The sequence below is a fragment of the Panicum hallii genome, chromosome 3, assembly GCF_002211085.1.
Source record: "Panicum hallii strain FIL2 chromosome 3, PHallii_v3.1, whole genome shotgun sequence".
NCBI classification, from domain to species: Eukaryota; Viridiplantae; Streptophyta; class Magnoliopsida; order Poales; family Poaceae; genus Panicum; species Panicum hallii.
In genome coordinates this window covers 33,740,178-33,768,124 of record NC_038044.1, presented here as the reverse complement: position 1 = coordinate 33,768,124, position 27,947 = coordinate 33,740,178, and the positions used below count along the sequence as shown (strand labels likewise).

General features: G+C 44.8%; 1 protein-coding gene across 1 annotated transcript; it reads left to right on the top strand.

Moving 5' to 3' along the window:
- LOC112885402 (probable metal-nicotianamine transporter YSL3) lies at positions 1-19,382 on the top strand. The gene is made up of 6 exons (XM_025951030.1): positions 1-331; positions 421-587; positions 16,095-16,192; positions 16,284-16,418; positions 17,267-17,453; positions 18,261-19,382. The coding sequence occupies exons 1-6, from the start codon at positions 1-3 to the stop codon at positions 19,380-19,382; spliced, it is 2,040 nt and encodes a 679-aa protein (XP_025806815.1).
- The last annotated feature ends 8,565 nt before the right edge of the window (positions 19,383-27,947 follow it).

The window sequence follows — 27,947 nt, the reverse complement described above, 5'->3', positions numbered from 1 at the left end:
ATGGATTCAACAGTTGCAGATTCCTCGCCATCTGTGGAGCAGGGATTCGAGGGACAGCCATACCCTGGGTTCTGGAGGCAGGTGACGCTGCGTTCCATGGCCATCGCGGCGGTGCTCGCGACCATCTTCTCTTTGGTCACGCTGCGGATCTACATGACCATTGGGGTCGTGGGGGCGCTCAATATGCCTGCGAACGTCCTCGGTTACTTCTCCGTGAAGAGCCTCGTCGCCATGCTGAGGCGCCATGGCATCGCTGCCGCACCGTTCACGCGCCAGGAGAACATCTTTCTCCAGACCTGTGTCATGACCTGCGTTAACATTGCGATCTCAGGTAAGGACGGGTAATGATAAAGAAATCTTTGTCTATATATCAGTTATTTCTGCCGTTGGAGTTTGATCAAGTTTTAGCTTTTCTTCTAGGTGGTTTGCCAAATTACATTATTGCAATGAATTCTCATGTAGCGAAATCTCTCAGTAATCATCCGGATGAGGAAGACATTATTGACCGCGTACCAACAGGAAAATATGCGCTATTCCTTTTCCTCACCGGCCTGGTGGCAGTAACGTCCATGCTGCCGCTGGTGCAGGTAAACTATTTTCCATTGACCAGGTCCCTATTATGTTCGCACTCTTCAGTAACAATGTGTATGACTGGTTTGCCAAAAGTCCTATGATCATGTTCAAACTCTTACTGATCTAATATGATTAACGCAAATGAGCTAAAAGCTACACTAATGTGATGATATATAGTATGTCAAGCATTGGAGGCTTAAAAACGCACTTACGCCACTTGGGAAAAGAACTATACGGCACTATTACGAAAAAAAACAGATAAAGAAACTTGATAATACCAGAATTTACGAGCCTTGTATCGGATGTCACACCCAATTTTGAAGTAATAAATTGAGTGATGCGCTAGGATCAAATTAACCGTAATCAAATAACAGAAGCAATATCACAAAATACCGTAGTCAAATAAGTGTTTCAATATCGCATTTATTCTATCAGCGGAACGACCAAACTCCGCAGGCAGCTGACTGAGGGAATATACACCTAGTACTTCTGAATATCCTCTGGAAACTCATCAAAATGGTCTTGTTCTGAGCAGCATTGTTTAGCAAAACTAAATAAAAGAGTACACCTTATGCAGGCAGCGAACCCCTCATCACAGGCCCCCCATGCGCTTTCTGGTAAGCTACTAACAAGATAGAGATATCTAATTACTTAGCCAAGACCCGAGCCATATACACCGCTAGAATCCTTAGCATTAGTATCGGGCAGTAACCCACGGTTAGTATCGGTTCCACGCTCGGAAGAGTCTGGGCGGTACTGGGTTGGCATATATTTAGTACCGGGCACAATACCCGGTACTTAATGGCGCATTTAGTACCGGCTGGTAACACCAATAGGTACTAAACTCGTTACCACGTAGGGCGGTTGAGGCGGCAGTTTAGTACCGGCTGGAGTTACCAACGGTACTAAACTCTTTATTTTTTATTTGTTTGCTTATCTTTCTTTTCTTTTCTTTTCCTTTTTAATTTTAATTCGAATTAGTATTCATATCCGTATTTGTATCTGTATGTAGCATAGCAAAGACTTATATATTATATATATACAATTTATATACACTTTAATATTACAAGAAGCCATATAAGTTGTTTCCTTACGAGTACTTCAAATATTACTAGTCTTCATCGTCGTCCTCGTCCCTGTTTGGATCAAGTTGACCCGCATTTATCCTATGATCCGCATAAAATTCTCGTTTGAGATTTATAACCTCATCCAGCAGGAATCCATAGAGTGCTTCTTAAATTGCTCTGGCTCTTTCCGGTTCGATGAGGTATTCTTTCATTCACCAAATCTATCACGTGCAAACATCATTATTTCAAATTAATACATGTATAGAATTAAATGAAAGAAATTGTTATTAATTTTTTACATACAATGAATTCTTGTTGCGTCATTCTCTTTGGACCGCAAAACTTGCATACGTAGTTGCCACATAAGTTATTTACTTCAGCCTGTCTCAAACACTATATATATATGGGTTATGAAATATTAATGGTGTTTAAAGAAATGGAACTAGATGTGCGAATTGTATTCATACCAGAAAGTTTGTTTTGATATAAAGCGCACTCTAGGTTGTAGGCGACTCCTATGTGCTTTTTGAAGAAGCGAGCCCATACTTTTTGGAGGATGTCAATGAGGTTTTGATATTCTTCTACCAGTTTTTTCTTAGGGTTGAACACCATAACTCGGGATCGATCAATCCCAATAGAGTGCAAGATCCAGTGAAAGCTGTTGATACAAATATATAGATGAAATGTTGGATATACTTATTATCAAATTGAACGGATGGAAAAAAGAGTTGAAGGACTTACTTGAATTTGTACGGCAACAGAATGAATGTACAAGTATGTTGCAAATCCAAGGCCATGAATATATTATTCTCGATCTGATTTGGCCATTTGAGTACATTATTCATATTTATAACATCTGGGTCCATGAAGCCGATGTTATAATATCCCCCCTTCTTCAGCATTCTAGCACCTTCATCCTACATGATACAAAACAAAAGAGGGGATGATAAAGCACTGAAGTAGTAGAGCTAGAATATAGAAATGAGAGAAAATACTTACGTAACAAATACACTGACAAGTGACTTGTCTAGGGCATCTTGATGGTATAGAAACCAAAGACTCTAAAACTTGATCCATACGTCAACTAGCCTCCGATGTAAATGGCTATGTTTAACCCGAGCTGCGAACATTACGTCTCCATCTGTAGAGGTCTTCAAGTACCATTTATGTAACTTACACATTCTCGTTGGTAGCATATTTAGCAACTCTGGCCACATAAGAGGTTCCCCGCATACAAATGGTTTTCTTCCTGCCCCTGGGTGAATCGGGATTGGATCCTCCCCTCGGAGTTGAGATTTTGTGAGTTTCGTTTCCGCCACAAAGTCGGTCGTAGCTTCATTCTCTTTTGAAAATACTTGGAGTGGAGGTATCGATGGTTGGGGTTGTTCTCCGAGCTAGGGAATGTTGTTGTACTGATGATTACCCTTCTTCTAATAAGACTTCATGACTGAGCAGTCATAGTCCAACAATGTTTCTTTCTCCCTTGGTTGGCACATGGCTACGAAGAAATTCTGCCCGGCTGGATCCACTGGTTGCTTCAGCTCAGGCTTCTTTGGTGCGAAGTGATCGGTAACCTCTTTTCTCACGTGCGCATGCAATTCCTCGTTAGTCATTTCGTATGCTAACTTTGGAGGTGGAGGCTTCTCTTTCTTCTTAGCTGGGTTCTTCTTCACCTTAGGAGGTGGCGCTGGCGGGACCCAAGCCTTTGCGTTCTTCTTCACCTTAGGAGGTGGCGGACTCATGCTGGGGTCCCTTTGAGCGGCTGGTGATGGCGGATCCATGCTAGGATCCCTTTGTGGAGATAGTGACGGCAGATACATACTGGGGGCCCTTTGTGCGGGTGGTGATGGCGGACCCATGCTGTTTGGTGGCGTTGGCCATCTTAGCCTTGCTTTCAGAGCCGATGCTGCGGAATCTGTGGTTCCTTGTGGAAATCTTATGTAGCGCTTGTTCCAACAAATCCACGTGTGCAGGGCATGTTGTAGTTCCTCTTCACCATCGCCTCTAGGGATCTCGAGGTCAAGGTCTTCCCATCCTTTCTCGACTCGGTCAACCATGACTCTATCATAACCTTCAGGAATCGACGCGCCATGAATTGTCCTGCCTTGGATAGGTACTTTAGCAATACCATGAGCCACTACTTTGATCTTTTTCCTTTGCTGATAAAGAAGCTCGTAGGGGGTCCTCACAGTGATGTCGTCCACGGGGTAATGTTGTTGGTTGTCCGCAACCATTTTAGTTTGGTCTCCGGATTAGCCATTTCTACGGATTAAACATTAATTACTCATCACACATATTTGACACATAATGAAGGATGCAATTTGGTAATAAAATATTAGCATGATAAAAAAAGTCATGGATGTAGTTGCAAAACTATTTCTATGGATTAAACAAAATTAAGAATCAACAATAATGGCACACTTGGAAATATGCATGGCAAATAAAACCACTTCAAAAATATAAAATTATTAGCATAATGATATATACACATGTCACTTGAAAATAATTGTAAAAAAATCACTCTACATTTGCCACATGCAAACTATCCAAAAAACCTTCTCTCCAATTCAAGTCATCACTTCTATATCTCAAATGAATGTATAAATCAAAAATTGTGCTCATTGTCACTAATTCTAAAAATCACAAATCTCACTAGCTGTAAAGCATGAAACGAAGCATAAAGACCATCAAAGAACAGAGGATGAAGATGCTAACCTTTTGAGCACTTGGATTAGTAAAATCCCCACAAATCTTGAGAAAAATGGGTAGCACCTCCTCTATAAAACGCCATGGAGAGGAAGAAGCTAGCCCGAGCTCGGTCACATGGTTGGCTCAGGCTCGGGGAGGAAGAAAGGTGCTGGTATAGAGAAAGCAGATTAGTACCGGCTGGTGGCTCCAGCCGGTACTACATCTCTCAACTTAGTACCGGCTGTAGCCGCCAGCCGGTACGAAATGCTTGTCAGACCCAGGCACATGGGACTGCCCACATGGCACACTTCTCCTAGGATACAGGATGGGACATGGCCCACGCCCTACATCTATTGTAACTACTCCTAATGCAGTAGGATTACTCATACAGTAGTAGAACTAGTCGGACACGGTTGGAAACTACCCGAGAAATACTCGGGTAGGTCCCCTGGGCTTGTTCCCAATTAGGACTTCCATGTAAACCTGTCCCCCTAGACTATATAAGGGCGGACAGGGACCCCCTTGGGGATAATCATCATCAAAGGCAATACAAACCACACAGAACATAGAGTATTACACTCTTGGCGGCCCGAACCTATCTAAAACCTTGTGTTCCTCTGCACCTTCGAGTTCCTGATCTCGGCAACACCCTACCTACAAACTCACCACCCTAAGAGTATCCCTCGGTGGGCGTGGTGGTAAAATACCGACAGCTAGCGCGCCAGGTAGGGTTGTTCATAGAGCATCCACCGGAGAATTCGATAGCATCCTTCAACTTCACCAGCGCTGTGCTCGACGAGGGCACAACCTATATCTTCGGCTCCTAGATCTGCGTCGCCAATGGTTTGGGTGGCTTCAACAGCCACCTAGCCAACTTCAAGGAGTCGGAGGCCTCTCTATCAACTTGAAGCAGCGATCTGGACGACTTCATCGGCTACCTCGACGAGATGATGCTTCCCAATCTAGCCCAGCAGATAAAAAAGATGTCCATTTTCAACACGACTTCCACTTGTGACACACTAGATCTATTCAGGTCAGATTCAAACCGATCCGAAAAGACCTCATGATCTAAATCCCTCTCCGACTTGGATGAGGATTTTGATCTACTGCTCAAGATCAAGGACGTGGGAGCCACCACTTGTCGGGCGGCCCCTATTTTCGACTTTCACTCGGACTCCAACGAAGAGTACTCCCCTCGCAGTACCACACCTTCAAGCCGATCCCGAGAAGGACTCGGAGACGAGGGAGTCACCACTCGTCGGGCGACCCCCCCCCCCCTTGAAAACCACCCGCAACCTGATGGCCACTCCAAATCATTTTTGGGCAGCCATCTAGGTTTAACCATCACATCAAAGCCACAAGGATGTTTCGCGTACTGGAGGGCTTTGAGCCCTCCGAACTACTTGATTGCGAGTCCCGCCTTGTGGCCTTCAAGCAGGAACTACCCTTCCAGGAGGGTAGACCCCTTTCTCCCATTGCGGAAGAAGGAGAAAGTAGCACAGAGCCACTCAACTACAGCCTTAGGGCTAACCACTAGCCGGATCATCAAGTCTACATGGCCTACCTTTACAATGCGGAGGAAGACGAGCTGGAACCCCAGTACGACAATGAACAACTCGCGAACGTCTCAGCCAAAGAGCCCACAGTTGGCGCTCCCCAAGACGAAGATGAGGAGCACTGAAGGATTTGGTGGGCAAAGAACACCAAGCACGCGCAATGCAGGCGCAACGCGCAGAATCGCGCCCGTGTACCAAGGGATCTTAACAATGCTTTTGCAGCAATTGCAGATCGCGAGTACCGTATGCTGATTGGCGCCATCGCAGAAGCAGCACTCCTAGCTCAACAACTCCCACCCAATCCTAGCTCAACAACTCCCACTCAGAATCAGCGCTCGAGGTCTGAGCGCCATGGTGATACCGCGCTGGTCAGTCGCACCCCTGGAGGAGGCCATGGGAGTCGGAGAAACGACAACCGCCAGCGCAACGAGGGCCACCCGTCCGTGCGTGGCAACAACAAAGAAGTACAACAACCCCCTCGCAACCAGCGTGGGGCAAGGCATCACGGCCAAGATCTGGTCGAGGCCAACCTCCACGACACTCCCACAATGGACCTCAGGCAGAAGATTAATGAAGGCCACGATGCGCGGCTTGTCATTGAAGCGAGGAGAAGGGACCATACCGGCAGGCACCACGATGACGATGACAGCAACCGCTTCCCCGCCTTCACCACCAGCATCACCGACAAGTCCTATCCAAAGGACTTCAAACCAGTCGGAATCCCCAAGTATGATGGTAAGCAGGACCCATGCTAGTGGATTTTATGCTACTCCGTTGCTATTGAAGTTTCAGGGGGATCCAACTCCACCAAAGCTCTCTACTTCCCGGTGGCTCTGGAGTCCGCGCCCCTCACGTGGCTTGAAAGCCTCAAGCCAAACTCCATCGACTCGTGGAAGGACCTCAAGCGGGCCTTCATCAACAACTTCCATGCATCCATGATCACGCGCGGGCACTCGCCAAGACCTGTCCTAGGTGAAGCAAGAGATGAACAAGATCCTATGGTCCTACACATGATATTTCTTCGAGACGCACGCCACCATCGCCAACATCACCGATGAGGACGTCATCTGTTGCTTTCAAAATAGGCTCTTCTCGAAGAACACGTACCACGACTTCGGGCGCAACCGCCTGACTACTACCGTGGAGCTGCACGACATGATGGCACGGTGGGCTGACCAAGAGGATGAGGAAAATGACCGCTTCCCCAAGCGTAACCATGACAACAAGGCAATGGCAACGACCACTTTGACAAAAGCCAGCGGAACCATTCGGGGAACACCCGTAAGCGCAAGCTAGACCATGAAGTCACGGCTGTCGTGCGCAACCCGCGGGGCAAGAAGTCAGGGAATAACCACTTGGAATACGAGCAAGTTTTGCACAAATAATGCCCGATACACCTGAAGTCGTGGCACACACTCTTCATGTGCGTCACCATCCGCAAATCAGTTAATGCACCACCCCTCCATCAAGCAAGAAAGCCAAAGGACAAGGAGGATGACGAAGGAGGTGACAAGTCGGGGGCTCAAGACTTCCAGGATCCGAAGAATGTCATCAACGTCATCTTCAGCGGAGACGGCGAATTCCCCTCCAAGCGCGCACAGAAGCTAACCCTGCGCGAAATAGTCTCTGTGGAGCCGGCCACGACAAGGCCTCTAAGATACAGCAAGGTCCCAATCTCCTTTTCCAGGGACGATCAATGGACCAGCTTCTCCGAGCTGGGAAAATTCCCGCTCTTCCTACACTCTATCGTGGCGGGCTCACAACTCACTCGAGTACTCATCGATGGCAGGAGCGGCCTCAACCTGCTTTTCACGAGTACTCTGAAGAAGATGGGACTGGACATCTCCGATATGCTCACTCCCAGCAAAGCTCCTTTCTATGGCATCATCCCGGATAACGCGGCTACACCACTTGGGTTAGTGGTCTGCTAGTCACCTTTGGGACAAAAGACAACTACTGCACCGAGTCAAATTCATCCTTGGCAGACCGACACTAGTCAAATTCATGGTCGTGCCTCACTACGTCTACCTACTACTCAAGATGCCAGGCAAGACAGGTGTACTCACACTCCGTGGTGTCCTGAAGAAGTCGTACGACTGTGACCAGGGGGCGATCGAGTACGCCACGACTTCACGCGTGCCAAAGCTATCTGCAGAAGTACTCGTGGTTGTGCTGAAGCTGACCAACACAGAGATGGAGATCTCCAACCAGCGGCCTAGCCAGTCGAGGACTAAACCCAACCCCAACGACGTTGGCATCAAGACCATCCAGTTGCAAGAGGGCAACCCGTCCAAAACTACTTTGATCAAGGGTGGCTTAGGCGACAAATAGGAAAGTGCGCTTGTCAGCTTCCTTACGGCTAATCGGGACATATTCGCGTGGAAACCAGCGGATATGCTAGGGGTGCCCAAGGAGTTGATTGAGCATTGCCTAAAAGTCAACCTTAAAGCCACTCCAAAAAAGCAACGACTACGACAATTTGCCCCCGACAAGAGGGAGGCCGTCAAGAAAGAGTTAGCAAAACTACTCGTGGCTGGTTTTATTAAAGAAGTATACCACCCCGAGTGGCTAGCTAACCCTATACTTGTATTGAAAAAGAATAACAATCAATGGAGGATGTATGTGGATTATACTGATCTTAATAAACACTGCCCGAACGACCCTTTCGCGCTCTCACGCATCGACCAAGTCATCGACTCCACGGCTGGTTGCGTCTTGCTCTCCTTCCTCGACTCCTACTCGAGCTACCATTAGATAGCTCTCAAAGAGGAAGACTAGATCAAAACAGCATTCATCACCCCCTTTGGAGCATACGCATATACTACAATGTCATTCGGGTTGAAGAATGTAAGAGCCACTTACCAACGGGCTACCCAACTGTGCCTTGCAGATCAGCTACACTACAATGTTGAAGCTTACATGGATGACATGGTCATCAAGACCAGATCCCATGACGAGTTCATCGCTGATCTCGAGGAGACGTTCAACAGCTTGCAACAGTTTTGATGGAAGCTTAACTCGACAAAGTGCGTCTTTGGCGTGCCTCAAGGAAAACTACTCGGGTTCATAGTAAGTCACCCTGGGATCGAAGAAAATCCGGAGAAGATCAACGCCATCATAGCCATGGATGCTCCAAAGATGATCAAGGATGTCCAGAAGCTCATTGGCTGCATGGCAGCTTTGAATCGATTCATCTCCCGACTTGGAGAAAGGGGCCTACCCTTCTTCAAATTGCTCAAGCTCCATGACAAGTTCAAGTAGATCGAGGAGGCAAATCAGGTGCTGCAAGATCTCAAGCACCATTTGCAGTCGCCACCCATCCTGACTGCCCCCCAACTAGGCGAGAACCTGCTCCTCTACATCATTGCGACTACTCACATCGTCAGTACGGCAATAGTGGTGGAACAACAAGAAGAAGGCCACGCCTTCGGGGTCTAGTGAGCAGTTTACTTCATCAGCGAAGTCCTCTCTGAATCTAAGGTTCTTTACCCAATGATTCAGAAAATACTTTATGGTATACTCATCACTTTCAGGAATCTTCGCCACTATTTTGATGCATACAATATCCTGGTGGTCTCTGACTTCCCATTGGCGGATATCCTCCACAACCGGGAGGAGTGGAGCTAGGAGCCCTCACACTCAACTTCAAGCCCCGGACAGCCATCAAGTCGCAGGCACTAGTCGATTTCACGGTGGAGTGGCGAGAAAACCAAGTGGAAGCCCCAACCAACTAGCTAGAGCATTGGGTTATGTATTTCGACGGCTCACTCAAGCTCGATGGCGGTGGTGCGGGAGTACTTTTCATCAACCCGAGAGGAGAACAACTCAAGTACGTGTTTCAAATACTATTTGAGGTCTCTAACAACGAGGTCGAGTATGAGGCACTATGGCACGGGCTATGCCTGGCAATCTCTCTAGGCATCAAGCGACTACTCATCTACGGTGATTCCTTACTGGTGGTTCAACGAGTCAATAAAGAGTGGGACATCAACAAGGACACCTTGGACACCTACGTCACAAAAATATACAAGCTTGAGAAAAAGTTCTCAGGTCTGGAAATTCACCATGTGGTTCGTGACAACAATGTGGGCGTGGATGTGCTCTCCAAACTGGATTCTGATCGAGCTAACGTCCCACCGGGAGTTTTCGTTCATGAGTTGCATCACCCTTCCATCAGGGCAGCAGGCTCAAGTTCCATCACTCAGGGTCCCAAGGAACCCGACCGAGAGGTCTTGATGATCGAGGTCGACTAGAGGGTGGCCTTCATCGACTACATCCAGGACCATAAACTACCCCCCGGCATCGACCCAAAAAGTGCCGAAGCTACTCGCATCCTACAGCGTAGCAAAGTGTATGTTCTAGTCGGGGGCAATCTGTACAAGCGTGGATCGGCATCAGGCATACTCATGAAGTGTGTCAGCACGAAGGAGGGCAAAAGAGATACTCGAAGATATTCACGAAGGCGTGTGCGGGAACCACGCTGCTTCATGCACACTAGTCGGCAAGGCATTTCGATCTGGTTTCTACTGGCCGACTGCTTTGGCAGATGCCGAAGCACTTGTTCGCCGGTGCACCAACTGCCAATTCTTTGGCAAACTGCCCCATGTTTCGGCTCATAACCTCATCACCATACCACCTTCATGGTCATTTGCATGCTAGGGCCTGGACATGATAGGGCCCTTAGCAACTATGCCAGGAAGTTTCACACATGTGTTGATGGCCATCGACAATTTTACCAAGTGGATCGAGTATAAGCTAATTGCAACGCTCACTGCAGATCGAGTGGTTACTTTCATCTGTTACATCTTACACCGCTTTGGCTTTCCCAACACCATTATCATAGATTTGGCATCCACTTTCCACTCGCATCAGTTCTCGGATTTCTATGAACGCAGCTCCATTGAAGTCAAATACGTTTCAGTGGCTCACCCGCGGGCCAATGGCCAGGTTGAGCGCGCCAATGGGCTGATTCTGGATGGATTGAAGAAACGACTCTATGACAAGAATAGTAAAAAGGGCGGCAAGTGGATCAATGAGATCTCATCAATAATCCGGGGGCTTCACACACAGCCAAGCAAAGTCATAGGCCAGTCACCTTTTATTTCTTGTGTACGGGTCCAAAGCTATATTACCAGCTGATATGATGTGGAACTCTCCATGACTGGAGATGTTTGAAGAAGGCGAGGCTGACAATGTAAGATATCTCGAGCTTGACTCAACTAAGGAAATCTGATGCAATGCATTGCTCCAATCGGCCCGCTACTTACAAGGAGTCCATCATTATCATGACAGGAACATTCAACGACGCTCTTTCAATGTTGGAGACATGGTTCTTCGATGAATCCAGGATGATACCGAGCTACACAAGCTTAATTCACGGTGGGAAGGATCTTTCATTATGCACAAGGTTATAGGCTCATCGCTTACAGTACCCAGATGGCCAGGAGGTACCAAATTCTTAGAATATTTAACATCTAGGATGTTTTTATCCTTGATCAACTGGGACATGTTCTATTGGTGCCTGGAGATTGATACTTCCAGTACAACTCTGTTTTACCAGTTTACGACTGGTATTACATGTATGTTGGCTGAAGGGGTCTTGCTCCCTTACTTCCAGTAACTAATTACTAGTTCCCGACTAGTATCTTGGATTACTGAAGGGGCCTTGTGCTCATACTTCCAGTACAATGCTATTTTACTGGTTTACAACTGGTACTACACGCAAGTCTGCTGAAGGGGCCTCTCTCCCTTATTTTCCAGTAACATATTACTTGTTTTCGACTTGTACACTATGTTATTGAAGGGGCCTCGCTCCCATGACAAGAAGTCTACTACTTCGACTATTCATCTTGACCGCAATCCTAGTTGGGATCGACTCCGACTAGATGGCTTCATCGACCGGTCAAGACTCAGTAGCTACTTGTCCAATGCCTGGACTCGGGGGCTAGCACCACCGTTCCGTTACGACTGCTTTATGCTTCTTGTCTGGCTCTTGGCTCGGGGGCTTGATGGGACAAGGCACCCAACGTGCCTCAATGGACAGCTCTCATGTCTACATGCTGGATGTTGTACAATTACTCAACAATACCCAATCCAAGAGTCTTTTTAAGATTTATCTTGGGTAGATGTTTGTTAACCATTATTTTAGGGATTTTATTCTGAAATAAGGGGTTTGTTCAAATTATTACCCAGAGGACTTATTTAGTCATTGGTTTAGGGCACAAAGATTGATTTGAGAGGTAATTTTGGGGTGTTTGTTGGGGATGCTATCTGTTTAACCATTTTTTCAGGGAATTCATCCCGAAAAAAGAGGTTTCAAGATTTACTACACCAATTTGCCCATGTTCACCATCAAATCTTTACCATCATATATTGCATGCCACGATTCTTTGGATCCTTAATTCCAAAACTTAGAGATTTGGATTCACGGCTCGGAGGCTGCGGGACACGTGTCATCAGCGACTTATTTTCAAATTTGCTAGAAGATAAGGATAGAAGACTCAAGATTAAATTGACTCTCAGCCTGATTCTACGAGTCAACCTAAGGCTCGAGGGCTATTCCATATGGAGTGCGAGTTTAATCGCACCCCATATAAAGAAGATTGGACAACTACTCGAGGCATGAGCACCTCACAGCCTCGACGCAGCCAAGGAAGTACTCGGTGGACATCTTCAAGATGAAGTTCAGGAGAACTCGAAGATGCCTTGAGAAGTACTCAGAGGCCTGCAGTACTCGGCTACGAAGAGCTCGGGGGCTTGTCAGACCCGGGCACACGGGACTGCCCACGTGGCACACTTCTCCTAGGATACGGGATGGAACATGGCCCACACCCTACATCTACTGTAACTACTCGTAATGCAGTAGGATTACTCGTGCAGTAGTGGAACTAGTTAGACACGGTAGGAAACTACCCGAGAAATACTCGGATAGGACTCCTGGGCTTGTACCCAACTAGGACTTCCATGTAAACCTGTCCCCCTAGACTATATAAGGGCGGATAGGGACCCCCTCGGGGACAATCATCATCAAAAGCAATATAAACCACTCAGGACGTTGGGTATTATACTTTCGGCGGTCCGAACCTCTCCAAAGCCTTGTGTTCCTTTGCATCTTCGAGTTCCTGATCTCGGTGATACCCTACCTACAAACTCACCACCCCGGGGTATCCCTCGGTGGGCGTGGTGGTAAAACACAGACAATGCCCTAGGCAACATTTAGTACCAGCTGGAGCCACTAGCCGGTATTAAGTTGCCATCGGGGGAATCTAGTTGTTGCCCCCCCCCCCCCCCCCCGGCGTTTGTAGAGCACTTTAGTGCCGGCTGGTGGCTCAAGCCGGTAATAAATGGTTCTCGGGGGCACTGTTCTTATGGCCCGGTACTAAATGTGTGAGTTAGTACCGGCTGAAAAACAACCAGTACTAACGGCCGCAGACGAATGGTAACTTCTGCGATAGTGATAGTTCATGTGGTTGCACTATTTTCCCGGGTGGTTCTCCATGTATCAAGTATCATTTTCATAAACCACCCATAACCATAGTTTAGCAAGTAAGCGAGCTACCCAAGTAAATAAATACAGAACCCGACTTTCAAGGACATGGATGATCAATATGGACAAATAGGGATCCGTCAAATTAATGCATGCAAGTGTATAAATAAATAAAGGTTATTAGGACAAAATATGGTCAAGGAATATACTTGCCTTCCTCATTCCCTTGCTGCTGCTTAGTCTCATCAAATTCTTGCTCTTAGAAGTTCTCGAACGGCTCCTCGTCTACTCATCACAATCAAACAATAGCAACAACAAACAAATAGAAACAAATTAAAATAGTACACCAGTCATGGAAAAATAGAGGTAAGAAGCTTGAAAACTCATTCTACACGTTACCACAATCAAAACGGTACTAAGAACGCTTAAAACATGCTTAAATTGCTAAAGATACGCTAAAAAGGCTCTGCAGGAGCTTAAATACGAGAAAAACTAACTAAAAGGGCTAAACAGAAAGAAACTAGGGCCTAAAATAAAATTTTGTAAAAATACATGTGAGCTAACATGCTAAAAACCAAGGATGGCGGGTTCAATTTTAAAAGAGTGCAGGGGGTTTTTAGAAAGAAACAAGACTGAAATTGATTTACTTTTTAATAGATAAGGACAACAGTTGATTTCAGCAAAACTCAGGGTTGTTTCTGCAAAAATGCTAGGTCTGACCGCGGCTGGCTGGTTTGATTGGAGGGCTGCTAGGGGGCGTCGTCAGATCTTGATCCAACGCCCGCTAGCGCCCGCGCAGCCAGCGGCGGCGCTACCGCAGCGGAACACCGGCGAGCGGCGGCAGAGCGCTGGTCAGGGCACAAATTGTGTCGAAGGGCACAAAGAGAGAGCACGGAGCAACGAAGCTAACTAGGGGGTTTGAAGGCCTCGGTGGGGCGGCGGCGGCGGCTGACGACGACCGTGCACGGCGGAGGATCTCCGTCTAGCGATGAGACATGCGATACGGGGCGAAAAAAGGGCGGCAAAAGGGTCGGGGAGTTTCTCCGGCTCACCAGCAAGCTTGTAGTGGTGACGGCGTGGTCGGAAGTGCGGCGGAGCAGCAGATCGGCGGCGAGGTGCGGCGGGCTCGAAGGTTGGTGGTGGTGGCGCACGTGTGCGACGGCTAGGGAGAAAAGAAAGGGCGGGGGGCAAAGGGGGCTGGCTGTTGCGGGGCTAAAGGAGGCTCTGCGCAAGGCGAAGACGGGCTGACCTCGGCGTGCGCACAGTGGTCCCGGGGCGGCCGGGTCCGAACCGAGCTCGGCTTGGGGAGGGGGAAGGAGCTGATGGGCGGGGCCTGCCCGTTAGTAGGGGAAGGGGAGGGAAGAAGAGAGGAAGTGGGTATGAGTTGGGCCGCTGCTGGGCCAAAAGAGAAGGGGGGAAGCTCGGCCCGAGCTGTAAAAAGAAGAGACGAGGGGGAGGGGGACAGGCCGGTGGGAGAGAAGGTGGCCGGCGGTCCAGTTAGAGAAAGAAAATGAAAAAAGAAGGAAAATGGGGAAATGAAAATGAAAAAGGAGCTTTTCGTTGATCAGAAAACGAAATACAATGAAATAAAATCGTAAAAAATAGAATTAAATCCTAGAAAATTTGGAAAAAAATTCTGTAAAGCTTTTAGAACTCAAACATCATCAATCAAAAATAAAATAACACCAGTATGAATGCAACAAATCAATTTGGAGCCTATGGTGTGTTAAATATTTCAAAATTAATTATTTTGAAACCTGAAAATTATAGAACTAAGCTACACACTTCCAAAAAATAAATTTTACGGTGTTACATCGGAGATCTAAAAGAACTGAGAAGAATCTGCTTACATGAAACCTAATTCAGTAAAACAAGCATGCAAAACCGAACGCCGCTATCATCATATGGCAACGTTGATCCAAAGAAAGGAGCTCAGCCATTGGAGTACCACTCTGTCACCAACAGTACTGACTGCTGAACATAGGGAAGAAGCATAATACACATTGACCTTATACTTTTTCGGTTGTTCTGTCTGAATCAAGCAAATTCAGCAGTACAAAGAATAAACTATTGTATTTGTGTTGTGTATGAAGTTTTCAATTCAGATCTCAGAGAATATTTATAGTTAGAGAATATAAATCTTCAGAAAAAAAATCTCTCGCATCTGAAAGCACTTTTCGACTGCCACAAAAAGTAAGCAAGTGGATTCCAACCTGAATTTTCTCAAACTTCTGTTGCAGTCTGTAACACTGCTTTGCCGTGATAGCTTAGAACATTGTCAGATAACTTTGCCGTGACAGCTTAGAACATTGTCAGATAACTTTTCTTGTAAGTGGACTCCATTCATTTATTCTTCATTGATGTTTTACCATGTATATCTAGCACTTACATCATGGTCATTGTCACATTCATCCTACAGTTTTCTTTGATTACTGTGCTATATTTTTTGTTGGAAACTTGTAACATTGGAATCGTGGAAATTTTAGAATCAATGTTCATATGTGCTGTTTAAATAATAACACCACTCACCCACTTTGAAGCAACAAAATAAGGGAACATGGAAACATGGATACATCTCCCTTGTTTCTCTCTCTAGCAAAACATTGCGAGCTGATCTTATCTGAAGGAATGGTAAAACAAAAAAAAAATACTCAGGGACACCAGCTAATCACTTGCTCACAGTCACACGTGCGACTCACTGTTGGGTTTCCCCCCTCTCTATAGGTTATGATTGTCGACTACAGATTGCCCTTCCCAACAGGCTCTGTTGTGGCTCATCTTATCAATAGTTTTCACACCCCTCAAGGAGCTTATGTGGCAAAGTAAAGTTCTATCCTTTCTGAATATAGAATGAAAGTCATGGGATTTATATCTTGTTTTGGCACCTTGCAGTAATATTCCTCATCTGTTCAGGATGCAGGTTGCAGCTATATTCAAAACGTTTCTGGGAAGCTTTTCTTGGTCTATGTTTCAATGGTTCTATAGTGGTGGTGAACACTGTGGATTTCAGTCCTTTCCAATGTTTGGACTAGAGCTATATAAGCGTAGGTGGGAAATCTATTCCAAATTATTTCATCGACAAATATCTGCATACTAGGCATTTCAAGAAGTGACCAACACATCATTTATTACTACCTCGGGTCATTATAATAAACACTTCGAACAAAATCAGGTCAAACATCAAAAACTTTGACCATAAAGAGTATATATTTTGGTTTGGAAAAAAAATAAATCTTGGGTGTAGAATTATCTTGGAAAGCACTTGCATGATGTTCTATGTATTCCAGATATTTTAACTAAACTCTAATTTAAAAACCGTGCTCAAATGGAAAGGGTCTCGTCAACTATTTTTAACTCGAGGTACTAGTATTGATAGCCAATGATTTAAAAGGTCACATCTCATGTGTCTTGCATGATGTTCTATGAGGTTATTTTACCATCCTTTAACAAGTACAGCTGATCATAATATTAGTACTAAAAGTTGGTACCTTAGGTACCAAATTCAAAAAATGATTTTTGAACCCCTTGGCATCTTTCCCAGGATCATAGCATAACTCTTTTGTTGAACATGTACTCCCTCCGCCCTACGAGGAATGCAATATAATCTCACTTTTTTCAAACAAATTAGTATATAGTGGCATAAAAAGACCCATGCTCTTATTTATTGGCTGTATGCAACTAAAAACACTTCCAAAAATCACGGCTCCAAGTTAGTTTTTTATGCAAATCAGATCTGACCATTTAATTTGGCAGTAGTTGTGGTCCAATTGTAGAACTCCATTCTTTTGTGGGATTTTTTTTTTTAAATGTCAGTATTGCATTTTCCATGAGACGGAGGGGAGTACGTAATTGTATATATTACTCGAAATCCTAATATATGATTTTTATACTTACAGATTCTTTTTTGATTTCTCTCCATCATTTGTTGGTTTGGGTATGATTGTCCCCCATGTTGTAAACTTCGGGTTGCTTTTTGGAGCAATCACCTCCTGGGGAATATTATTTCCTTTCCTTGACAGCAAAAGAGGGCAATGGTATCACACTGACAGTACTACAAGTTTGAATGGAGCGAATGGATATAAGGTACACATAATTTTTTTGTATTTTAATCTCTTTATTCTAATTTTCTTCCAAGAAAATTGCAATGTTAAAGAAAATTAGAATTTAACTAGAATTATATGTACCTTTAACATTATAATTGCATCTTTATTCTTATATTTGCATCTTTATTCGAATGGAAAGCTTGTCCTAAAATCTTTTGTTTACCAAACTATACCAGGCCCCCCTTATATAAAAATAAATCCTCTCTCTCTCTCTCACAAACACACATACACCCACACACACACTTCTTCAAACAAAGACAGCAGTAGAGAAAATTATCAACCAAATAGTAATCAAACAGGCACGGGCATACAGTACACAGATAGAAGTATACAATATAATCTTAGTTATTAGCATGGCCAACTGAAGAAACAACAGTTATTAGGCTTTATACCCTAGTTACTTATCCAACCTAGAATCCAAGTGCATACATGCATGGCTGTGTTTAGCAAAGTTATGGCTTCATCTATCTACACTATAAAGGCACGCCATGGATTTTTTGGGTGGCAGGTCTGTTTCAATCTCGGCCATATGGATCTTATCTAATGGCCAACAACTTTCAGGTAGTTGATGGTTAACCATGCACTATATTTATTAGAAACCATACTCTTGATTTAAAATGCAATTGATTGCTATTTAGAAATTAGTGAAAACCACGCATTTGATTTGTGAGGCAATCAATTTCATAACTCATTGTGAAGCCATAGTATCCAATTAGGTTAAGGCGATGTTCCATTTGGTAAACATTTTAGGCCAAAGAGAGACTAAATCTTCTATCTCGTATGGCAGATTTTTATTGGCATAACAATGATTATCACTGAGGGAATTTTCAACTTCATTAAACTCCTTTCTGTGAGTTCAATCGACTACTACAAGAAGAGCCAAGAAAATGATTCAGGGAAGATCAAATATATGTTGACAAGTCCCAGCCTTAACTATGATGATCGGAAAAGGCTTGAGGTACTTGCTGGCAATCAAATCCCTCTTTTTTTACCAGTGGCCGGATATATTGGATGCGCCATAATTTGTTCAGTCGCTATCCCTTGGATCTTCCATCATGTTACGTTCTATCACATGGCCTTATTGTTTGTCATTCTTCCTATTTTTACCTTCTGCAATACATACGGAACGGGACTCACAGATTGGTCAGTTGCACAAACTTATGCAAGGTTTCTGCTCTTCATCATAGCTGCATTGATTGCAAAACCAGGTGCCATTATCGCTAGCCTTGCAGTCTCTGGCGTGGCTGTGGCAGCTCTTAATGTTTCTTCACAGGCCATGCAAGACCTCAAGACTGGTTATATGACTCTGACTAATCCAAGAGCTGTAGTGGCTGGGCATATCTACGGTGTGCTAATTGGTTCTATCATTAACCCATGCATCTTTCTTGCCTTCGAGGCAAACGCTAAAGATACTGCTCCCATTGGTTCAAAGGATTCAGGGTACCCATGCCCCTCCGCATCGATCTATCGTGCCATTGGGCTACTTGGTAAGAGAGGATTGGATCAGCTCCCGGATCACTGCATCACCTTTTGTTTGGTTACATTCTTGATAACACTAGCTGTCGAAACACTTAGATTAGTGTCGCAGAAAAATGATTGGAATTTACAAAATTTCATCCCTTGCATCACAGCAATAGCACTACCATACCTGACTGGACCTTACTACAGCATAGATATGACCCTAGGTAGTGTCCTGTTAATCATTTGGGGTCAAATGAACAGACAAAGTGCCGAATTATTGTCGTCGGCAGTTGCAGCAGGCTTAATATGTGGAGATGGAATATGGGCTCTGCCATCATCAATACTCAGCATCTCCAATGTACATCCACCAATCTGCATGAAGTTTCTTGCGAGTGGAAAACAAGTGCATATTGTCGACTCATTCGTAAATACATTAGGAACACGTTGAAAGACATGACAACTATATACAAATGTAAATTTACAGAGACTTGGAATTAATTGTAAAGGATTACACTGCAGTTAGACTTTCCTATGACAGAACTACTGCGATTTTATTCTTTTCATCATAAAACGGAATCAGTTTGACAATGAAAGCAATCTCATTATCGATGGATGCATTTCTGTTTCATCATAAAGAAACATATATGACACTTGGTAATGACGAAACCAATTTCATCATAAACTCATCACAAAAATTTCATTATGAAAAACTTGGCACCTTCCATGATGAAATCGATTCATCGTAGATGAGCAAATTTCTACTAGTGACAATCCCACATACAGAATAAGTACAAGAAAAATATGATACAATCACTGTAGTGAAACACAAGAGGTTTGCAATTTCATAGCATTCTGTAGATCGATTCATAACATATTATCTATGTTTGAATATTTCATCTAGTATCCACACATTTTTTGTGATATTACTGTCTACACATAGATTACTTGCGACCAAGGTCACAAGTTTGTAATTAGCCTAAGTGGGGTACGTGATGGCACACACGACCTTTATATTCCCTCCATTCTTTTTTAATAGGCCTATTTTGCTTCGGCACAATGATCAACGAGAAGGATCATGCTTATCATCCAATTAATCAGGTAATCATGTACTCCTCATTAGTGAGAACAATTTCCTGTCGTTGTGACCGCATATAGCCAAGTTTTTACAGCATTTTAAGCTCAAAATCTGATCAAAAATAAAATGAAAAAGCGTACACTAAAGAAAACTAGCAACCAAAAGCAAAGTTTATTATTCCTTCTCTATCCATTCTTAGCAAGGAGATCAAAACCGGCGACCTCCAACACTTTGTTTCTCGAACGAACAATCTACCTTAGCTCCTCACACAATAATAGGGACCAGAACCGCAACCTGCGCAAAAGGGTAAACTATTTAAAAAAACCAAGTTCGTTAGCATATATACCAAATAACACACATAAAAGCTGCAACCCCACTAAAATAAATAATTTTTTATTTCCTAGTTGGGGTTAACCTAGTAGCTATATGGATAATACTCCAAATTGTCTTAGGATGCTGAAATTCATTATCTTTAAGGCATTAATGTCAGGCCCGAAGAAGATCCTACATCTTTGCCCATCACTACTAATAGAATTTATAGGCACTTATAGATGCCTGCCACATATGATTGAGTTAATAGTAACCGGTTGTAGGGCACGCGAGGTAATCCTTGAGCTGCTAGAATGCTGCCTACTGGTCAAAGCCTCAAAGCATTTTGAAGAACTGAAGATTTTTCGGTTGAGCATGCTATGAAGCAACTCAGGGCGGCTAAAAAACCGGCTAGGCATTGTCTTCACTACATTCGATGGAGCGGACAATCTCTTGAATTGCCTTTATCTTTTCAAATTAGCCTCGGTGCCTCACTTAGAGAGAAGGAACACAAGGATATTCCTTGAGTATGCCCCGAATACACATTTCTCCATATTCAGACAGACGCCTAACATTTGAAGGTTTATGAAAGTTTGCACCAGATTTTCTAGATGGTCACCTTCGAGCTTGGTTTTATGACAATGTTGTCAATGTATGCTTATGTTGACGGAAATATGGTCAATACACGAGTGCGCTAGAACACACAGAATGCAACGATCATCGTCTGCGGTGCTCCTGCGCAGGCCGGTTAGACCGGTTCTACAGACCTGTTAGATAGGTTCTTCCACGCGAAGACTAGATCTACAAGAGTATATAAGCTTAGATTCGGCTAGAATATCTGTAACCCCATCCCCTTAGAGTATATAGGGGCGGGCAGGGACCCCCTCCAAAGCATCTACATCTAAGACAATATGAACCACCATACAGGACGTAGGGTATTACGCGCATCGTATTCCGAACCTATCTAAATCTCTGTGTTCCTTCCACCTTCGAGTTTCTGATCTCGGCAACACCCTACCTACAACCTACCACCTCGGGGGTACCCCTCGGTGGGCTTGGCAGTAAAACACCGACAGCTAGCGCGCCAGTTAGGGGTGCTCATCGAAGATCCACCGGCGAACTTGATGGCATCGTTCAACTTCACTAGCGTCATGCTCGATGAGGGCACACAACGTTCGTCTTCGGCTCCTAGGTCTGCATCGCCAACAGCTCGGGTGGTTTCAACTTCGGCTTTGGCTCCTGGTTCTACATCAGCCAGGGCTAATGAAGCTAGTGTTATTCTGAGGTCGGCAGGCCACTCAGAATTCCCTCAAATGTTGTAGAAACGCAAGAAGAACAGAATTAGGGTTTGGAAAAGAGATGGGTTTGGAGAGTAAAAAGTAAATGCAATAATGGTGAATCAATTGGGATTACCCTCAATCGGTCTTAGCCTTCTATTGGCACTTCTTAAGCCTAACAGATTAATCCGCAAGCATACGAATATCAACGTAGCTTTCCCTTAGAAGTATTCCAGAGTATCGATTTGCACAAGGAAGAGAGGCAGATAAACTAAGTATGACTAATCAATTGAGAAGATTATTGATTACCTCTACTATCTACTTTGGGAGCCCGGACCGACAAACTCCAGAAAGGGATGAGAAGGGGAGTTTGCGCAGTCTACTCCTTAGTCCTACAGCACCAACTGCTCTCATATGGTGGAATATGTAGTGCGGACAGGGATATCAGCACCTGCCGGCTACCACAACTATCCGTGGGGTTGGGTGCAAACCAAGGTAATCTAAAGTCTAGGCACCATGCCTACACTAGTCGATTACTACTTCACTCCACGTTAGATCAAAACACCCAAAGCCAGTAAGACAAACTTACTAAATAATGAACGAGGAACCCGTAGACAACAAAAGCAATTACTAATACTCGATTAATTAGAAAGACCAGAGTTCTCAGACAAGATCCGGATGTTACTCGAAGCTAAGCTGCAAAACATCGACTCAAAAGCCATCCTGAAGAAGCAGCAACTACGCCGATTTGCTCAAGACAAGAGGGAGGCAATCAAGGAGTTAGCAAAACTACTCGCGGCTAGCTTCATCAAAGAATTGTAACACCCAGAGTGGCTAGCTAACCCTGTACTGTGACACCCTAGGTGTCAAAATTGTAACACATTAGGAAAGAATGTGTAATGTAGGTATTGAATTGAGTGACATTGAGTGAATGTGTGGAAATAAGGACTTATGTGTAATTTTTCAAAAATATGAGTCCTTTTATGCAAAATATTTGAATTACAAAGGTAAATTCTACTAGGGGTTAATGTGTAAGAATAATAGTCATCATTGCAGTATATAAAATTTGCAATTAAGTCCAAAAATACATGAAATTTACCCTAACGAGGACAAAAACTTTATAAAGTTTGAATTAAGTCCAAGGTTTAAAAATAAAACTCTATCCTTTGAGTTTTTGAATTTGAATCCTAAATAAAAGTTGTAGGTTTTGAAAATTTCTACAATTCTTATTTTGACCATTTTCTCATTTGGGATATAAAACTGTGAGAAAATCTTGTTTTACATCGAGGACCCTGGAATTTTTGAAATTTCACATCAGCCCCTGGCCCCCCCTTTCTTCTTCCTCTGCTTCCCCCTCTGCCGCGCAGCAGCGCCACCACTGCAGCTCTACCGGTGCCACCTCCTGCCTCTGGCAGCTCCCACGCGGCGCCCCCAGGCCGGCCGCCGCCCTAGCCCCTCTCCTCTGGCCTTTTCCCGCGCGCGCCACGCCGCCCCACCTCTGCCCGAGCATCGCCCGCGGCAACCGCGCACGCCATCGGCCACCAGCAGCAGCTACTACTCGCCGTGCCCTCTCCTGGTCTTGAAGCACGCTCCAGGAGGCTCCTCTACTTCTTCTACCCCCTCATGCGCCCACTGTTGCCTTCTTCTTTCCTCCGCTCGACTACTTTCGTCGGACCTACACCGCCCGACCGAGCCGCCACCTCGCCGTCACCATGGCCAGCACCCCAGCAGCCTATAAAGCCCTCTCTTTTCTTGCCCTGGCGCTTCCTGAGCTCACTCTTATGCTATTTCACCATTTCATAAGCGCAGAGCACGATCGCAGCCCCGGATCCACCATCGCCGCCCATTCTTCATCTCCGGCGAGCTGTGCTCACTGTGGGTAGTGCCATCAGCCTGCCCCTGCTCAAATTGATCCCCGAGCAAGCTTCCTCATCGCCTACCGGTGCTCCCCGAACCTACCCCGATGCCAATCCCCCACTAGATCGCCCTACCGACGCTCGCCGTCGAGGTTCTTCTCCACCGCCGCTCCAGTCATTCCCCACCCTCGACAAGTGTACCGCCCGAACCACATCACCCCGGCGCAGCTCATAGACCACACCCCCACCCCTCTCCGATCTCCAGCACGCCGGAACACCGCTGCCATAGTCGAGCTCTATCGCCGCCACCTCGGGTCATCGTCGTTCCATCCCCTCCGGTCGACCCCGACCTTCACATCACCCTAGCAAGGTCCGCTCTAGCCTCCTGATCATTCCTGACCGGTTCCCCCTTGCCGCTGGCGACCACCGTCGCCGGAATTTAGCCGGCGAGTCTCGGCTCTTCTTCCCCGGCGAGCCAGAGACTCGATTTCAACAATCTAAATCTTTCTGAGGGCCTGGCTGCAAGATTCCAACCCCTCCCTTCAATTCAAATCCCTGATCTTTGAAAATTGGTAGGAAATGGTAGAAAATTTAGAAAAATAACAAACCAGTTTTGTTTGAATCATTGAAGTAAACTCTACAACTTTTGTGTTATAGCCTTGAGCTGAATGAGTGAATATTTTGAATTAGAATAAATATTAGGAAATAGGTGTGCTAATTAGATCTATTGATCCACAGCTATGCTGTTGTTGAAATTTGAAACCTAGGATGTGTATCTCATGTATAGCTTTATGTAAAATTGTAGACTCAAAACTGTTCCCTAACTATGATGTTTAAGTGTCTTTATTTTATATTGATGAAAGCTTTAGGATTTATTCAAGGGTGAATCTGTTAGTGTTTGTAGCTGAAAATTTTACTCTAACTTTCTTTTAGCATGTGTAACCCATGATAAAATTTTGGATACCAGTAGCATATGTGACACCCTAGGTGTCAAAATTGTAACACATTAGGAAAGAATGTGTAATGTATGTATTGAATTGTGTGAAATTGAGTGAATGTGTGGGAATAAGGACCTAGGTGTAATCTTTCAAAAATATGAGTCCTTTCATGCAAAATATGTGAATTACAAATGTAACTTCCAATTTTGACTAGGGGTCAAAGTGTAAAATTGTTAGTCATCATTACATTACATAAAACTTGCAATTCAGTCCAAAAATACAAGAAATTTACCTTAATAAGGACAAAAACTTTAAAAAGTTTGAATTAAGTCCAAAGTTTTAAAATAAAACTCTATCCTTTGAGTTTTTGAATTTGAACCCTAAATAAAAGTTGTAGGGTTTGAAAAGTTCTACAACTTTTATTATGATCATTTTCTCATTTGAGGTGTAAAACAGTGAGAAAATTGGACTTTACTCCAAGGTCCCTGGAGTTTTTGGAGTTTACATCTCAGCCCCTGGCGCCCCCCACCCCCTTCTTCTTCCTCTGCTCCTCCTCTGCCGCGCAGCAGCACCGCCGTTGGCTGCTGTGCCGCGCCGCCCGAGGCCCCGGCCTGCTTCTCCTGGCCTCCAAGCGTCGCCCCCGAGCTCGCCCACCGCCTCACCTTCTTCCTGCTGGCCTTCCTCGAGCGCGCCATACAGGACGACCGAGCCACCCCTCTGTCGCCGCAGGCCTCCGCCGCTCACCGCCACTGCAGCTCTGCCAGCGCCACCTCCTGTTCTAGCAGCTCCCACGCCTCGCCCTTGGCCTGCCGCCGCCCTAGCTCTTCTCCTCTGGCCTTCTCCCGCGCGCGCCACATCGCCCCGCCTCTGCCCAAGCTCTGCCCGGCCGCCATGCACGCTGTCGGCTGCCAGCAGCAGCTACCGCTCATTGTGCCTCTTCTTAGTCCCACAGCATGACTAGGAGCCCGCTTTGACTACTTCTATCAGCTCGCACGGTTGCAGTTTGCTTTCTCGACTTCTTCTCCACTTGACCACCGCCGCACTCACCGTCTGCCGTTGACCACCGCGCCGTCGTCAACTCGCCCCGCCCATTCTCAAGCCACACCATCACCTCCAGCAGCTTCGCCGTGATCCCGTGAAGCTCTCTAGCCCCTCCATCGCCACCCTTGAGCACCGCATCCACCTCGCCGAGGGGACCCATCCTTCCGGCCGTCTTAGCTCCCGACAAGTAGCTTGGGAGGACCGCCTTGACCCCCTGGAGCTTTTCCCCTACCTCCGGTCCACCGCCGGTGAGCCGCCATGCCGGAACACCGCCACCGTAGTTGAGCTCTATCGCCGCCGCCTCGGGTTGTCGCTGTTCCACCCCCTCCGGTCAACCCCGACTTGCATAGCACCCCCAGCAAGGTTCCGCCTAGCCCCCTGGTCCTTCCTGACCAGTTCCCCCTCGCCGCCGGTGACCACCGTTGTCCGAATTTGGCCGGTGAATCTTGGCTCTCCTTCCCGATGAACCAAGGACTCAATTGCTTTGATTTAAATCTTCCTGAGGGCCTGGCTGCAAGATTCCAGTCCCTCCCCTTAATTCAAAATCAGTGATCTTTACAAATTTGTAAGAATTTGTAGGAAATTCAGAAAAATATCAAACCAGTTTTGTTTGAATCCCTGAAGTAAACTCTACAACTTTTATGTAATAACCTTGAGCTGAGTAAGTGGATATTTTGAATTAGAATAAATACTAGGAAATATGTGTGTTAATTAGAACTCTTGATCCATAGCTATGCTGTTCTTGAAATTTGAAACATAGGATGTATGTCTCATGAATAGTTTTATGTAAAATTTGTAGATCAGAACTATTTCCTAGGTATGATGTTCAAGTGTCTTTGTTTTATACTGATGAAAGCTTTAGGATTTATTCAAGGGTGATTCTGTTAGTGTTTGTAGCTGAAAATTTTACCCTAACCTTATTTCAGCATGTGTAAACCATGATAAAATTTTGAACATCAGTAGCATAGAGTAGCTTAAGTTATGAATTTAAGCTTAGATTTAAAGATAATTCATGAAAATAGTTCTGGTTTATGAAAATTTATGAAATTAAATTAGCGTGTTACTTTTTAGTAGTGTGATATGTTCACAAAATTTCAGTACAAGATCTTTTGTAGAGCTTCTGATGTGAATAGATCTTAATATCACAATGCTATTTTTGTTTATGTTATAGCATAGTTGCTATAAGGATAAAAATCTTGATAAAATCTTGATTAACTTTATCAATTAGATTAATTATTCTGATTGCTATGCTGCATAAAATATTCTAAAAATTTTATGATAAGCTTATTTCAGTTAGACCTAGTTATACTAATTTCTATAACATTAGTAATCACTCCTAATTTAAGGTTTTATTAGTTGACCAAGAATTAAAATAATAACCCTTTTTCTTAAAAAAAGATCATTAGTCTAATGATAAAGTAAACTAAAAATGTTTAAGGGAATTGGTTAGGTAAGTTAAGATCTTTTCCAATGCTACTTAATGTAATTAGCTTAATTGTTTAGAGTAACTCCACATGTCGTTTAATGGAGTTAGGTAATGTAAGTTAATACTCGATAAATGACTGCCCATAGTAAAGGTTAATTAACTTGTTGGATTGCAACTTTATCGTGAAATGAAATAGAAGCGTATACATTCCCTTAAGTGTAATGTTTGCATATCATATAGATTCAACAACTCTCGCTGACGGAGACTACCAGCTGATCCTGGATCTAGAAGGGGATATTTCTGAAGACCCCGGGAACGCTATCGGAGATTTAACTGAAGCCCCGAACCCCGGTTCGGAAACTTTTAGTGTTGACATCTCTGACCCCACCCCACCAGCGAAGGCAAGCCCCGGACATAAACCACTGTTTTTGCTACACTGCAATTTATATATTCATGTATATCTACTTGTGCATTTAAGTTTCCAGGAATTGTATTGAAACCTTAATTGCATATTCCTAGGAACCTATGTATTGACTACTAGAATCTGAGTCCGACTAGCTGCTAAGCTAATAGGACCAGTAGAAGTCGAGTGATTCCCTGTCACTCGCGAGCTTTATAGGAGTTGCAATGTTTACATTCCTGCAACCACTATAAGGATGACGGACGGGGTTGTGATTATGATTCATGACTTTGGCAGAAATCCCATCTGTGTTGATGAAAATTTAATAAGGTCGCAGTGTGTGGTAGCGGTGGTTAAGCGTTTGAAAGTACTAGCCGCATACCGCAAAATATGGTAAGCGGTAAGCCTAGTAACCGATCGGCCCGAGGAGTGGAGATACCCCCCACCACTCATAGTTTGGTTTTTCGCACACGCACCGACGTGCGGGAGTACGTTCCGCACAGCGAACAGGAGTACGGTCATGTAGTCACCCTACAGACGTACATCCTACACATTGGATGTGTATATGGTCCTACAGTCGCTTGTGGTGGCACCGATCCACGAGTCGGAATGAAAGGCAAACGGTTGCTTCGGAACGATCATTGGATGTTCCAAGCGTGTGAGTTAGGTTTACCCTTGCAAGGTGAAGCGT

Bases quoted from the DNA above. Each gene is read 5' to 3' on its own strand.
- LOC112885402 (XM_025951030.1), top strand. From the start codon at position 1: ATGGATTCAACAGTTGCAGATTCCTCGCCATCTGTGGAGCAGGGATTC. The intron at 16,193-16,283 runs GTAAAGTTCTAT...TCATCTGTTCAG, and splicing joins CAAGGAGCTTATGTGGCAAA to GATGCAGGTTGCAGCTATAT. The intron at 16,419-17,266 runs GTGGGAAATCTA...TTATACTTACAG, and splicing joins CTAGAGCTATATAAGCGTAG to ATTCTTTTTTGATTTCTCTC.